The 16,075-nt window shown below is 34.5% G+C and overlaps 1 protein-coding gene across 1 annotated transcript in view; it reads right to left on the bottom strand.

Annotated features, from left to right (window-relative positions):
- The window catches only part of CHM (CHM Rab escort protein), a 63,443-nt gene that overhangs the window by 8,901 nt on the left and 38,467 nt on the right, over nt 1-16,075 (bottom strand). Inside the window, exons 9-13 of the mRNA XM_035541159.2 lie at nt 12,795-12,872; nt 7,780-7,884; nt 6,854-6,917; nt 5,637-5,733; nt 1,730-1,828 (exon numbers count right to left, since the gene is read on the bottom strand). Of these exons, the coding sequence (XP_035397052.1) occupies nt 1,730-1,828; nt 5,637-5,733; nt 6,854-6,917; nt 7,780-7,884; nt 12,795-12,872 (443 nt within the window). The remainder of the gene's footprint in view (nt 1-1,729; nt 1,829-5,636; nt 5,734-6,853; nt 6,918-7,779; nt 7,885-12,794; nt 12,873-16,075) is intronic.

Genomic DNA, 16,075 nt, shown 5'->3' with positions numbered 1-16,075 from the left:
TTCAGAACTGGATCACTTTAAACATTAAGATTAATGCCATCTCCCCTCCCCCAATGACTAGAAGACGCTAAACTGCAAGCTAATCTTTTCTTCATCAACTGAGTCTTCAAAACACTTGGCACTGTGTTGAAAATTTAAGATATACTTTAAAGGTTAATGTTTGGAAATTAGCAGGCTTTAAATTAACAAATACTAGCATGAAAAGTGTTTGCAGCATTCCAATCTAATAATGTTTTCATTTGCAAAATGTTTTCTATTTTCTACTTGTAAACAACGTATTCGTTTTGTAAAGACAAACTGATTAAAAAATACATTTTTGGGACATCAAAATAAAGCTTCCCTTTCCTGTAAGCAGAGAAGTTAAGAAAATGCATTTTATTTAATCTTTTACTTTCTATTTAAAGCAGTTTGCTGTCTAATAAAACAATCAGATATTTTCTTTTTCATTAAAGGGTAGAAGAAAAAAATTTAAAAATGGGAAAAAACATAGGAAAACAAAATTGCAAGAAGCAGAAACCATCCTTTTATGAAACATTTTCTTGGTTACAGAGCCCTGAGAGGAAAAACAAAGACTGTGTACATAAAAGACTGCCTTTTTTTTTTTTAACATGAGGAAATTCTACCTGAATACACAAAGTTAGGAGTGAAACTTAAGAGCAACTACTATAAGCAAACCGATTGTGTTTTAAAATATATCCAAAACTTACTAATTTGTGTATATACAAACACTTCCACCGACAGCTGAGCATTGGTTTCTCATAGTAGAACTACTGTTTACTGCATTTAAGTATAAGCACACTATTTTAAAAAATGCTTTGCCAGAGTTAGAATATAGCAGCAGCTTCAGTGTGCACATTATCTGTTATATGAGCATCTATCAAAAATACAATTAAATTCAAGATCTTGTGATTTAATTTCAAGTGTTTCTGTGAAACTAGCTCAAAGAAACTAGCTCAGGGACAACTGCTTTGTCAACAACAACTCTGTGAAACTGTCCATCTTGAGGTCCATGAAAGTAGCTGGCAAAGTTTCTTAAATGTAGGATCAAACAATTAATTACTGGAAACAACTGGAAATCTGTCTTCCCAGTAACACCACAGTGAACAAAGTCTTTACGCTTCCACTGCTTAAAGCAGAATCCAGAGAATTTCAAAAGCAGCAAGCAAGGAAGCACTTGAAGACAGAAAGGATGAGTAACAGCTTTAGAACAGGAGAAGGCAAATAAATTCTGCCTAATCTGGCAGCTGGAAGAAAAAAGCAGACCCCTAACATTTGGGGGTTCGTGATTTAATTAACCCCTAACTTTTGTGGGTTTTTGTGAAGAAACCAGGATAATGTAAAAAAAAAAAAAAAAAAAAAAAAAAAAAAGGAAACAAGATACTTCATTTCTCTACTGAAAAACACGCCGAGGAGCAAATATGTTTCCATGTGCTAAAAAAGAGCTAAAATTTAAAAAGGTTCTAGACACTTAAATCTACAGTCCTTGTACACTGAAGTTAAACTACAGCTGAAGAACACTTGAAGCATTAGATCATGAAATACAAGAAACCTGACATCTGCCTAATTGTGATCCCCCTCTGAACACAGATTCCTTCACTCTGAAATGCTGTCATCTAAGTAGCAGCTTACCACATACGTTCATCCAGGTGACGGACTCAGACGTTCAGTAACAGATACTTTAGATAAAATGGCAAGCTCTATTTTTTATATAAAATATATTTATTTTTACCTTTTCCTATTTCAGTATTTAGATGGAATAACTTCTGTACAACAGGCTCTAAATCTTCCCTAGCAGTTTTAGTTGATGGACACGTTAAATGGACTAAATCTGTAAAAGAGAACACAAGTTAACTACAATCACCAGTACGCAGATACACAGATGTCACTTAACATTTTTTAAAAGGCACAGCAGGCTTTTAGAAGTCACTGCTCTTCATATAAATCACTTCCTTTAAACCAGATTAGGGCTTTATTATGGAAATACAGATATACACCATACATATATAGTTTTTAAGAACTTTATTGGTGAACCTTTGCAGAAACCTAAAAAGGAACGAAATCTGCAGGATGACACATTTTAAAACAGGTACTACATTTCAGCTCTTGTCCACATACTTAAAATACTAACTCCTGTTCCAAAGAAATGTTGCCAAATTACTTCAAAACAAACAAAAAGCCAACAAAACACGAATCCCGTATGCTCTCATCCTCCATACAACACACGAATTATATTAATTCCAATGGAATCTATTCATTCTTCTTCTGAGTTCTTGAGTACACAAGGGATCCGTGTCCCAATAACTGTCTTTCACACATGAATCTCACAAATATCTCTCTCCTCCATATAAACTGGTAAGATGAAAGTATAATTTAACATCAGCAGTGCAGACAAAGAGAATATTGTTCTATGAATAGATGACTACTGATACCAGGAAAAGCAGGAGCAGGAGTCTGGATGAACAAACATCAGTTAAGGATCTCTAGAAACCCCAAGAATATTCTTGAGTACATTCCATAATCCTTGACAGTCCAATAGTTCAACAACGTAGTAAACCCACAAATATCAGTTCTTTCATCAACACCCTCCAATAACAACTGAATTGGGACTGAGCAGAAATTTGGAATTTTGATTCTGTGCCTGCTTAGGCTACTCAAGCTTACTTCTGGGTGCACTATCTTTCTTCACTGAAGGAAAAAGTCTGAGCAAGACTTCCATTTCTTCTATTGTACTAAACAGTAAATAGGAGATGAAGTGAATAAACGCATATTTTAATTTACTTTTCAAGTGGGCTGGCACTTCACTATTTCCCTCCAGCCATAAGGACAACAAAAAACATTGGGAACAGAGTCATGTTTTGGTAAGCCAGACTGAATTTAAAGATAAGCACTGCTGAGCATCAGAGAACTGCTCTGTGATGGAAGTTGTAACACACACAATCCCTTGCTACAACATAACAAAGAAGCTCTACAACATTTTATTTGTCTACCTTTTTACAGGATAGCAGAAGAGTTTTGTGTTTAGGTAAGGGTGAATTTATGCTAGGTGGACAAGTAATAACTTGTAACTTGCAAAACTGGTATTACATACTTGATTTCAAGTGGTGCTCTGTACACATAAAAAATCACAAGGCCCAGCAATCCCATATTGGAAAAGATGACATGAAAAGGTTTTGGACCGTAAGATACTTGTGGAACTGTGTAACTAATCAAAAATCAACTTACAGCATGGATAAATCAGTGTCACTAAAGTGAATTTTGTATTTGTGACGATTCACAATTTTGCTTAAACACTACAGTTTTGATATTTGGATTTCTTGCTCATGTCTGAGTTTTCGTGAAAATAAACTGCTGAACAGCTTCTTCATGGAGCACACTATTCCTTTATTTGTTCTGTTTTGCAAACTAGTGAAGTTGCTGACTCTTAGATAAGATGATCACTCAGTGTAGTTTGACCTCTTCTGTCCCAATGGTCTCTCACGAGATAGAGCTCTGCTACATTATCGCACCTGAATTTACATCCGTTAATTCAGATATTCAAAAGACACATTTTAAAGTTTATAAACCCACCTAACTGTACTCATTTACTACTGAACAATTACCTGGAAACTCATCAGTAGTGAAGTATCTGTCGGAGCATCATCATGTTGAGCCTATCTTTGTACAAAATCACGGATTCATTTGTTTTCATCACAATATATTTTTGATCAATTTCATAGCGAAGTATAGCTACGATGTTACTTCAAATGAATATGACATTTTCTTTTTCACTCTGAAACCCAGCGGCATTTGTTCCATTATTTCATTCACAAGTACACCAGAAATGTCTTGAATGATTTTTTTGGCCCCAGTTATGCTACAAAGTTTGACAAGGACTCCAAGAGGGTCAGAATTTTAACCCTTCCTGCTCTTCCTTTGGATTGTACGCTAACACACACAAAATCACCTTCAAACATTGATACTCATTTTTGAATTTAACCAAAATCAAACTTTGTATCTAAAAGGCGCATGTGCTAAAAAAAAAAACCAACAAAGGCAAATAAAAACAGGTGGTGATAATGAAACTCTCCCTGTATTGTTAACTAAATGTTTACAACTCCAAACACTGTAATACAACCTATTCTTTCCTCAAAAAAAAAAAAAAAGAACCGCCATAAATCACTGAAGTTCACATGATTTACTTCCTATAAAATCTTTTTTATTACCTTTAAGGTTATGGCTATGAGTTACAGTCATCAGTATATATTTTGATTATATTTGATTTACTCAGGTATAACTGCATTAGTTACAGTGGTTGCCAACATTTGTCTTCAAGTAATTCTTCTAGCAAGAAGAACGATGAGTTTAGTTCATGATTTCATCATTACAGTCTCAATTTTTAGGGCAAGTGAAGGAGTTTGGTTCCACTCAACTGGCAATACAGATTATGTGCCTGTCATTTATGCAGTGTAATCAAAGCGCAGATGTATTTGTATACTTATCTTAAATAATTGTTTGAAAGAGAAATCAGTCAGGTTAAAACCTATTTACAGATAATGATGTAAAATTTTTAAAAATATATTTATATAGATTTATGAAATAGTGCCCTTTACTAAATAACAACTATTTCATTTATATACATGAAGACAAGTTTCATTAAAGAACGTAATGCGTTTTTTATGAAACTGAAGGGAAATGGAGAAAATTAAGTAACACAGAAACTTAATTTTTCAGCATTACAAAAATTCTCACGAAACTAATAATTACATCTGTTTAGCATGAATCCTTTAGTTTCACATCCTGGTATATGCGTTGTATAAACCCTTAAAAAAAGTAAACCTGCTATTTAAAGGACTAAATATTAACATTATGCTTTAAGGCACTGAATTTCTTAATTGCAGATTTATCACTTTATCACAAGTAAGAAATATAACTTTGAGTGACTTAATCATTTAGTTCACTCTTCTTTCATATGCAAATACCTGAGTTCAGGCCTGGGTACCAGTAAAATAAATTGGTCATTATTACAATTCATTACTTTGTTGTTGTTGTTAAAAAGTGTTAGTCAGATGATGTCTAATTCTATCTATATTCCAGAGTGCCCCAGTCTTGTAATCTGAGTAACGGAAAGCAAAAAAAAAATAGTTTGGAAAGAAAAATAAGCACCCCATATGACTACTTTGTTGCTTATCTCATCTATTTGAAGTTCACACAAAATACCAACAAAAGTCATAAAGCTCTGTACTTATAAAACTCTTAATGGAAATACTGGGAATGTCCCTTCAAAAAGGTCATTTCTTAGATAGAATTAGAAAATCCAATGCAGAATTAAACAATAATAAATTTCTTAAATACATTTTTGTATCTTTTCCTCAAACAAATCATGATACATAGAGTGCAAGACAGACAGTGTAAGCGTAGACATAATCTTACCTCTGCTAAACCTTTCAGAAATTAAGAAGCCCCAAAACGTAGTGTACTTAGGTACTTCAGCTAAGGTAGTCCATTTTCAAACAAACTCTAAGGACATGTCATCAGTAAGATTCATGTGCTTTAAATTACTATTTTTAATGGAAAGATTTATTATTGTATAAGTGAAAATAAATATACTAGTCTAGTAGGAAGTAATACAGTTAAGAGAACATATATCCCATACTTACAAGTGTCCTTCATGCATGTCATAGTTGAGGAACACAACTCAATGACACAGACCGCTGGTTGTCCTAGATCCACTGGAGGCACTGTCAAAATGGAAACCTGCCAAGCAGAAAGAGAAAATTCTGAATATCACACTAATTTTAAATGTAATGTCATCTATGCTGTATTAACCTACACTGAAATGTTACAAACTGCAACTCTAATATCCTATGAACTGCTTAATTAAAAATGGCTATGCACTGTACTGCAAGTAAAACACAGTATGAAGAATACCATAGGTAATTATTAGCCCAATAGCCATGTAGCACAGTTTGGAATATAAAGGATTTATGATACCCAGACCTATGTATACAAACATATACATTGATTTGTGGAAAGTTACTGAAAGATAAACCTATTAAGTTTAAAAATCTTTATGTTTTTGCAAAAATAAAAAGATTATCTAAGCCTCACACATATTCACCAATAAATTCATACCTAGGTATATGTATGGTCACAGAAACCTGTGTATGTGCTCAGTCACCTGCAAAAGTTTATCAATCCCATAAATATGTATTTCCGCAACACATATAAAAAGCTCTCGAGGAGCAGTTGTTATTCCCATATATACAACCCATGATGCATGTGTTTCTTTTACGAAACAGAAAACCCTGTTGGCAAGAGCATTGGTATGTGAGAATGAGAGTACTTTAATGCAAGACTACTAGTAACAAGATTTAGGAAGGACAGGCTTCTCGTCTGTATTCTTATTCTGTAGATAGCATTTAACCTGTAAAAATTAATGGAAGCACACAGGCAGTGTACTGAAAAAAAAAACCCACAACACAAACTGCAGGCCTTAATTCTAAAGGGTATTAAAGATTGACAAAGCAGAAACATTTGAAGAAGGATCTGAATATGTATGAAAGGAATCTCAAGCTATAAAAGCGAATGTTATAAAACAAAAATGTTCGAACAAAGCTTAGACAAGAAACTGTGTTAATTACCATAGTGTCAAACAACAGAGAAATCCAAGTCATTAAACTACAATAGAGTAAAATTACGAGCATTAAAATTAGAGAAACTAATGAATTAAACAATTATCAGTAGAGATGGCTGACCAAAAAGCTTGATTCAAGCAGAAACCAATCCATAAACTAATTCATAACACTTAAACAACGGCTTAAATATCAATACATACAATTCATAAAGAAGTAAGTGATACAAAATTGGTATATACCTGCTGCTCTGAATCTGTCTTTAGTACAGATTGATCTGTAATGAGCACTGCTCTGGAGATCTGCCTACAATTAAAAAATAAATAAAATTGTGGTATTGAAACATAAAAAATTGCAATTTGGATTCAGAGTTTTGGCAATTCCAAATTATGCATAATACTGTGGGAATGTTATTTAAGCATACAATCTTTATTAGTATGATTACTGGTGAGACATTTTTGCCTGTTGATAAAGTAGGACCACATCTGGAACATTAATATACTATTTTAATTGACAAAAATAGATGATGAATTAATGAGTCAGTGCCATTATATAAAGCAGCATGAATATCCTTCCAATTTAAAAATTTATTTTATGAAGATTAGTAGCAGCATGTTAGAAGACGTTTTATGTTCCAAACAGCACAGGACATTTTGGACTAACGGGAAATATACTACAGTGGGGTTCGTGAATTCAAATCTCTACTCTTCCATGGCCTATAATTATTTCTGCATTGCACCTATTACTATAGTTTTATTTTCATATCTGCAGTATTTTGAGGACAAAGGCACTATATGTCCAATGCTTTTGGCAACAGCAACAAAAAACAGAGAAAACAAGGACTTTCTACTTTTCTTTATACCTGAACAAATTTAAAGAAAGAAGAGCAAAAGCACCTGCACCCTCTAAGCACTTTTTAACAAACGTGAAACCCCTAATGCACTTAGATCTACTGGATTTTTTAAAAGGAAAAGGAAAACATGATTTAGACGAGCCTTTAAGGAAACATAAACATAGAAAATACATTATGCTCTCAAGTATATGCAAGGAAGACGAAAAACTATGCACAGAACTAAGCTATGCTGCAAAGATTAAGCAGGAAACAATCTCTTTAATTTGCGCTGTGCTCTTTTAAGAGACATAGTACGTTTACTGTTTTACTACATACCTGTAACACACATTTCTGCATACGCTCTCTGAAAGGTAACTGTCTTCCACAATAAAATAGTTGGCACTTATTCTTTGTCCAAAATGATCAATAATTGCTTTGCATCTGTTAAAAAATTTGAACCAAACTAATAAACTCAGATATAAAGTAACAAAAGTATACACATTTTTCAATTTTGAGTTATATACAACATCATTTATGTGGGTCAAATGATCTGTACACATTTACCATGTGAACCTCTAAATACACATCTGAAATTGATAAAGAAATCATATATTTATACATTCTACATGGTATATATGACATTTTTTTACATACAATTTCATTAAACAATAATATTAGAACATTAATAAAGTAGCCACTTTTTAAGGAAAACAAAACGTAAGCTAGTAACACTGCTATTTGCTTGTATGTGAAAATGGCGTCAAGTTTCACAGTTCACAAAGCATGGAAAAGTCATACTCTTAATGATTTTGTAGGTGTTACTCTAACACGGTGTTATTTCTTGCCCCCACCCCAGCAACCTTTACCAAAGGCAAGTTTATTTTCCTAATAATTGACAAATAAAATGGTAAATTAATTTAAGAGATGTAAGAAAAGATCTATGAGAAATGTTTGCATCAGACTTTCCAGGAGAACTTTTCTAAGCTTCTAAGATTGTATTATTTGTGGTTAAATATAACATTTATCTCTAAGTTACAAACAAAAAGGGTAACTGCTTTAAGAGCAGCATAAATGTTCGTAATAGATACTGTTTGATTGTATTGCAAATGTATTCATTCATTTGCCTCAGACAACACTTGAAAAGTCAAAAACAACCACCCACCAAAAAAAGCCTCTCTGAATGTATGCAGGTCAAAATGATACGAGAATAATTATATGTTGTGACATTAGTATATAAATTTTCAAGAGACAAGTGTACATAAAACAGATTAACATTAATAAATGGTACAGAAATGCCAACCATAGGAAACAAATTATTCAGAGAGCTTAAACTGAGAACAGGATACAAATTCCAGGTTTTAATGGGGAATTGCATAGAGGTACTAACTAAAACCAGCCTCTACTGCTGATTCCTCTACGGATAACTGTATTCTTGTTATATTCATTACTCAAGGTTACACTGTGATTTGTAATCTGTTTAATTGTAGCTGTTTTCCTCAAACTGAGAGTTGCAAACATTTTGAGAAACCCCTGCAGGTTTAAATGGCACCTATTTTAATGGATGTGTTTTACTATCTGAAGTGTAAGTAAACTATGTTCACTACAATTTCTTTCTTTATAACTTGTATCCATCTTCTAAAGGTCTTTAAGGCTTAATACTGATTTCTAAAACAAGATTTTAAGATTTTTCTATAACTTCAGAAAATTTACTGTAAAAATAGAGTGAATTAGCTTTACCTAACATTTGCTTGATATGTGAGTTACTGTGGTGTTTTAATTAAATACTTCTGAACCAGCATCTCAATTTTTTTTTACACACGTACATACACATGCATGAGCAACATGTAAAACATCAGCAGGATGCCTAACGGAGATCCCTTAAAAGATTTAAATGTTTTATTGCAGCACAATTCCTGTATAAGTAATTATCTGACATGCAAGTTATGCCTTACAAATAAACAAGACTTTTGTAGCTTCAAGTTACTCATTAGCCTCTGTGCTCAGAACGGTCTATACAACTACAGAAGATGAGAACGAAACCTAAGTAAGTAACAGCAGCCACTCGTCACTAGTTTTAGCAGCGTTAGGATTTCCCCGTTGCTTCTTCTAGTCAAAAATGAGAACTGAAGAAGGGTGCAGGCTATGCTTATGCAAAAATGTAATAAGTTAATAACAAGTAAGGAGAGTTGTATAAAACTTCTAATGCCTATTTCGTAAGAACCTGGATGCTACATAATACACCGACATTCAAATGCAGCAGGTAACTTGCAAAGCAGTAATTAAAAGTCTAATGGTACAAGTATTGTTTAACTGGAAACAGGCCGTACTTTTTGCACACTTCAAATCGCATTCTGTTCAACATGTGTTTGTGTTTCTCTTGCAACTTTAAGAAGTTTTTTCTTAACGTTAACCTGATTTCTTTCTCAAGCACTCATTTGAATACTGCAAATAAACAAGGAAGTCAAGCCGCTACAGTTCGTATCTAATTATAACCTTTCTTATTGTTTATGAAACAATTTCCCCTGCCACCCCCCTAAACATTATCGAAGGGGAAAGGTTGATTAAATGTCATGTTATATCACTCAAAGCCAGCAAAAGCAACTACACGCTTTTTATTTTCCTGCTAAGTGTTGTTTCCTCTCCTTTGTTCAGGAATAGCTATCGGGTCATACACTTGATAAGATTTTAAACAGAAAAAGAGATAATGCTTTTAATATCAGTCTCCACTTTACTTCAAAGGATGATGCTGAGAAAATTTCTTTCAAGTACTGCTTCCAAATATGGAAGACACTTATGCACTGACATTATCAGGTCTCTGTCATCTGATATGTGTTGGGACAATGAATCATACAGAACCCTCCATTGACCTTCTTTCAATGTGTCTAGATAAAAGGATGAAAATTAGAATCCATCTCCTTGCAGTGCCACGAGTTATAAATGTACTTTATAGGGCTCATTATCCAAACTAATGGACTAAGGGCGACATCCTTGAAATGGACTTACCAGCACTGACAAAGCCAGTATGCAATATTTCAAGACAGATATGTAAATGACTATGTGTTTGCTATATCTTTTTATTACAGACATATAAATTTCCATTTATCATACCTTTTCCATTTTTGAGACAGAATTATTTAATTGGAAATGTATTTAAAAAGTGATCAATATAAAATGTCTACCATTAGTATTAATGCAACCCATGTAATTTAAAATAATCTAAAATTTATCAGATAAAGTCAAATAAATGATGTACAATAAAAATGAGAAAATAACAAAAAAGAAAACAATAACCATGAATACATTCAATTTGCTTTTTCCTCAATCTAATCAACATGATGTATTTTTTATTTTCTAACGAAGCATCAGAGTTCTATCAAGAGTACAGGATGTTCTGCTTATGTATTAGAACACCAGACCTAATCTGATATGATACCTAAAAAAATAGAAATTTTCAAGTGACTTAATGAAACTTTAAAACAAGTATGTCTAAAAGTTTGCATACTTTCATGTTGTCTTCCCTGAATCTTACTTTCATGAACTTTAAAAAAAGGGCTATGGCAACGTGATTAAAATAATTGGGTGGCTCAGGACAAAAAAATCTACTGCTTTCTCTATATATACTTACGTGTAGTAAAAAAAATTAAAAAAGCAGTTCAACTAGTTATTGAATTGGTTCTTACTTTTCTTGAGCTGGACATAATGTTAGCCAAGTCTGGAAAAGAGCTGAAATGACCTATGGTAACATTTAGGGTTAAACCAAAACTCTAAATGAACAACAAGAAGTTTGAGAAGAAAATCAAGACTGTATTTATATTTTTTCCCTACTTGTATTAAAGCACATATATCAAAGATACTAAAAAACTAACTGCATGAAGATACTGATGAAATTTGGAAGCCCATGGGAGATCTTTATAAAACAGTGATGAACATTGCATAATTTATAACTATGTCTATTGTTCTGAGTTTAACCTTCTTGCAGTCAAGATAAGCTGTCTCAAACTACAGGGACAGCTGTGGTAACAAGAAGATATGAATTTGCCTATTAACAACTACTATTAATGGCCTGTTGACTCAAAAGCTCAGTAACTCATGAATACCCTCATTAACAATCTGATCGATGATTTCTAGTAGGCAAAACACTGCAGCCTGAAGTCAAGAGGAAACAGAGCTGGCACAAGAAGGGAATGCACAGTAAGGAAAGAGATAACATGGAGAAAGAGATAGAAGGGAAAGGAAATAGTGATGATCTTAGCAACAGAACTGGTTAGTTTACTATGTAACACTAAGGAAGAGACTTTTCACAAGTAAACAGCAGTACTGCATTCTGGCGAGAGAAAACAGAAAATAAAGAGAAAATATCCCTTATGAATATCTGGATAACAAAATACACTTAATTCAAAGAAACTTGGCTTTTGAGTAACATTTTTACTATGGTGAAGAGGATGTTTAAGACTTTTTTGAATGATTAGGAAAAAAAAAAGTTACATGATCCTGTTGCTGAAAATACTTTGTTTTAGCTACTAGTACCATGCTCTCAAAGAATCAAATATGCAGTGAAACTGGAAAGCAAACATACTGCACTGATCGTTTAATTACTAATATTCCTAATAAAATGTTCCTACATATCTTATAGCTTATTTTCCAGTATTTGCTGAAGAATGTTTTCAATTACAGCTGGAAAAAAAAAAAACACTCCTAAGAGCTAAAGTCTGCAGGTAGAGTAAGTAGTAACTGATAAAATGTATGCAACAGAAACCATGACAAACTACAGAGGTATGAAAAAAATGCCACTATGGAAAAAACTATGGGTTGCCTTTTCCAACTTTACACCTGCCTACAGGCCTGATATTGTAAAAGAATTTATCCTAGGATAAGAGGGCAGCATAGTTTATGACAACAATCTACCTAAAAACTCATTAAAGTCTTTTCTCTTGGAGTGACATGCATTATCAGCAAAGATTAATCTGATGAGTCTTTAGGTGAGCTCCATTTTTAAAAATGCAATAACAGAGGGCTTTGTTGTCATCTGATGAAAATCAATTAGAGTAGGTAAGGCCACAAGGAAAACTAACATCACTCATCACCAGCCCCCCGGCAGCTGAAATGATTTGTCTTCCAAGCTTGGGTGATCAGGAGCTGTAGTAATATCACAGGGAAATTAATTTAGTTTCTATATTCTAGACCCACTTTCCTTGTTCTGGAGGACCTATACACAAATTACTTTTAATCAAGGTTGATGTGTTATTAATACTGAGGAGGATCTTTGAAGAATCATTTTTTTTTAAATTGACTTAACGCATTTTTCATCTGTATTTTGTATATAAACAGAAGGTTACTTATATTACCCTTACCGTCCAGATTCTTTGTCCACTACAAGGCACTGCACAGAATGGCGAAGACAATAGATACCACCAAATACTGCACACATCCTAGAAACATAAAAAATAAAGGTTACACGTATCATGACTAATTGTAAGCAATGTGAGCACTTATGTTAAGCAAGGCAAAGTATTGTGCATACTGTAGTACAACATTTTTAATGACAAGCCTTAATCTCTGAATCAGACAATCAAAAAAAAAAAAATAAAGCATGTCTGTCATATGGTTTTGTAAAAGATTTGTTAACTTTTTTTTTAATTAGCATTTATCATAGTCCTCTTAATTGTTACATTAGCTTGAACACTCCTGTTACCATCCTCAGTCATTCAGGATGGAAAAGCACTTATTTACTCAAGACAGGATATCTACTGAGCATGCTACACTGCAGATGGTATAGAGTGAGAACGTAAGACCACACAACAAGCAAACCAAACTTCTACTAGAATTTCAAGTGTGATTCAGAACTTATTTCTCTACTTCTATGAACTGTAGCGTGGGAACTTTACTGGCTATGAGCAGCTTAAGTTTTAAGGGCGTTGAGAAGTACCCCAACAGAATAGGGTACCTCTTGTGGTCTTAGGGTGACCTCTTTCAAGTAGCGATTCCTCTAAGTTCCACCTATATTAAGATACAGTTGCTTAAGATACTCTTTGTATGGAATAATGATAAAAAATATTCTAAAGAGAAAAAGAAACCTAAGAAAATTCAAAAGGTAAAACATAGTAAGTTGTTTTCCACTTACAAAGAAATCTCAATACTCAAAATAAAATAAATTACCAAAACATTAAACCAAAATTACAACTTATCTGTTTTTAAACTATAAGGAGACAGTTTAAATAAACTAAATTATGACAGCTAAATATGAGGAAGTTACTTTTGGATGTGTTTGTAACAACTTTTACAGAAAACAGCTTTTTTTAAGAGATTCTGTAACAATCTGGTGGTGCTTCTCTACTTTGCTCTGATGCACTGAGATACATACAGTTGAGAATGACACTGCTGCAGCAAGGGTCAACAAATCCAACTCAGTATTGAACAGTGAACGGAAGAGATCTCTGTGGGATGAGTACGTTTTATGACACCACGTACCATGGCTGATCATAAGAAGCAACCTGCTGCTCCACCGTACATGCACTGCTGCCTAAAACGCGGCATCTCCTCCGAGACAGCTGCCTTCGGCTCCCCTCCGCGTTTCACTGCTGACTGCCTGTAACTAAGCCAGTCTCTGTGCCAGAGACTGCCCTGCTGAATCATACTTAGATTTCCCACTTTTTAAACGGTCAGCGAACCATTTTCTTCTTTCCATTTGCAGACAGTCTAGTTTGACGGCACCTGCCTGAATCCTGGGCCCCCACGTGAAGTCAGCCCCCTGCAAGAGTTCGTCACTTGCCAGGCTGTGTCCCCCCCAGCCCCGGGGGCATCACTGAACAAAACTCTTCACCAGAGGAACATCCTACGCACAAAGTGCAAAACCTCTCTCCTGTAAAGCAGCACAGTTAAAGTTGGTCTGGTGAAGAGAAATCCCCTTATCCTAACTTCCTAAATCTGCTATAAACCAGGCTTAACCTCTGGGGATTACCTTTCTGTAGATTTTGTGACAAATTAATTAACAACACATAAAAGTTTTGTTTCCGCAAGCGATACCTACAATTTTTACTGAGCTCACTTGACATTAAAATGGCTGCAATATTACTAGCTTGAAAATGTTTTAATCCCAGCTCTTAAAAACTTTTAATATAAACAGACATTCTTGAAAATAGCACCAAGCAAGCATCAACAACCAATCTGCCTTTTGAAATGTATCTAAAAAGAAACTCTATGAACTTTTTGTAAGAGCACAATAATGCAGAGAAATTTGTAATCTTACTGAAACAGAATATATGTTAGGGATTCGCAAAGATAAAGCTTCATGATTAATTGTGAATTCAAGTTTGGTGAATCAGGATAAACTTCCGTCCTTACTTTTTGTTCACGGTGCACTGTTTTCAGGGCATTGTTACTACAGGAGTAAGACAAAACTCAGAGAATAAAGTTCTCTAGAACTCAGTATGGCAAAAGGTAAAACAGTAAGAACATTTAAAAACATTTTTCCAATTATTTTAAAAGAGAAATAATCTTTAACGTTTCCAGCCAGCATGAAAATTATCTAGTGGAACAAAGTAAAGAAAAAAAAGGGGGAGATCTACCCGATTCCTTACAATACAGTTTCAGGTTTGGACGGTCTGCACTGTCTGATTCATCTTGGGAATCTTTAACTGCTTTTTTCCCCCCAGTGGTTCATTCAGATCAATCAGCTATCACTGACCTCTTCTCATATATGCGGAACATAATCCGCATATTGTCATTAACTGCATATCCTTTCCTCAGAGAGAACTGATGGGACAACCGTCAAATGCTATCCAGTGACATTTGATAATTATTCCTTTGCCCTACAAGTTAAACACAACTGTGTGCTTTTTGTGATACCTATTATTCAAAAGTAAACAGCCACTTAAAAGAAATCATGAACCAGTGTGCAGCACATTCAATGCAGTGACACACTGTTCCATTTTGCCATACCGGAGAAGGATACCGTGAGTTTTCCAAGTTCCTGTTACTCAGCTAAGCTTTGGTGTGACCCAGCCATTTGATGTTCAGCTCACAAGTGAATAGACAGAGCCCAGACTGGGAGGGCATACAATTAGAAATGGTACCTGCCATTTCATTAACAGAGTCTGCCTAGGTGTTGTATTTAAAAAAAGATTGTGTCCATAGCACCCACAATACCGTAGTGCTGTAGAACATTTGTGCCTTCTTCACCCCTGACACCACATACAAGAACAGGAGGCAATAATATCACATGTGCAGCCTCCACAGATGATGCACTTGAAAGAAACGAAAATTTGGATGTTGCCAATCTGACTGCCTACAATGGAAACCATACTGGCATTCAGAACTCACGTTAGATAGCTCACAGACAGTTAATACCACAACACCTTTCAAACTGCATGGATGATGTGGCACGGCGAACAGCTGACGTGTTACCAACTCACAGCTCTTCTGAATTGTACTCTAAAGCACAGCAGTCTAAGGAAATACCAACGGTACTACTAACTACGGGCCAAAGCAGAAGAGCCGGTACCCCACACCACCTCTGCCCATGCAAAAGCAGGGAGAAGATGCACCACATTGAATCATCCCACCTTTGGTTGTCTCAAGATTGCTGAACATGACACAAAGGTTAAACATCCACTGAAGAATTATAACAGAGCCT

The sequence above is a fragment of the Cygnus atratus genome, chromosome 13 (genome assembly GCF_013377495.2).
Source record: "Cygnus atratus isolate AKBS03 ecotype Queensland, Australia chromosome 13, CAtr_DNAZoo_HiC_assembly, whole genome shotgun sequence".
NCBI classification, from domain to species: domain Eukaryota; kingdom Metazoa; phylum Chordata; class Aves; order Anseriformes; family Anatidae; genus Cygnus; species Cygnus atratus.
Note: the sequence above shows the minus strand (reverse complement) of the source record. Positions and strands in the feature narration are given on the sequence as shown.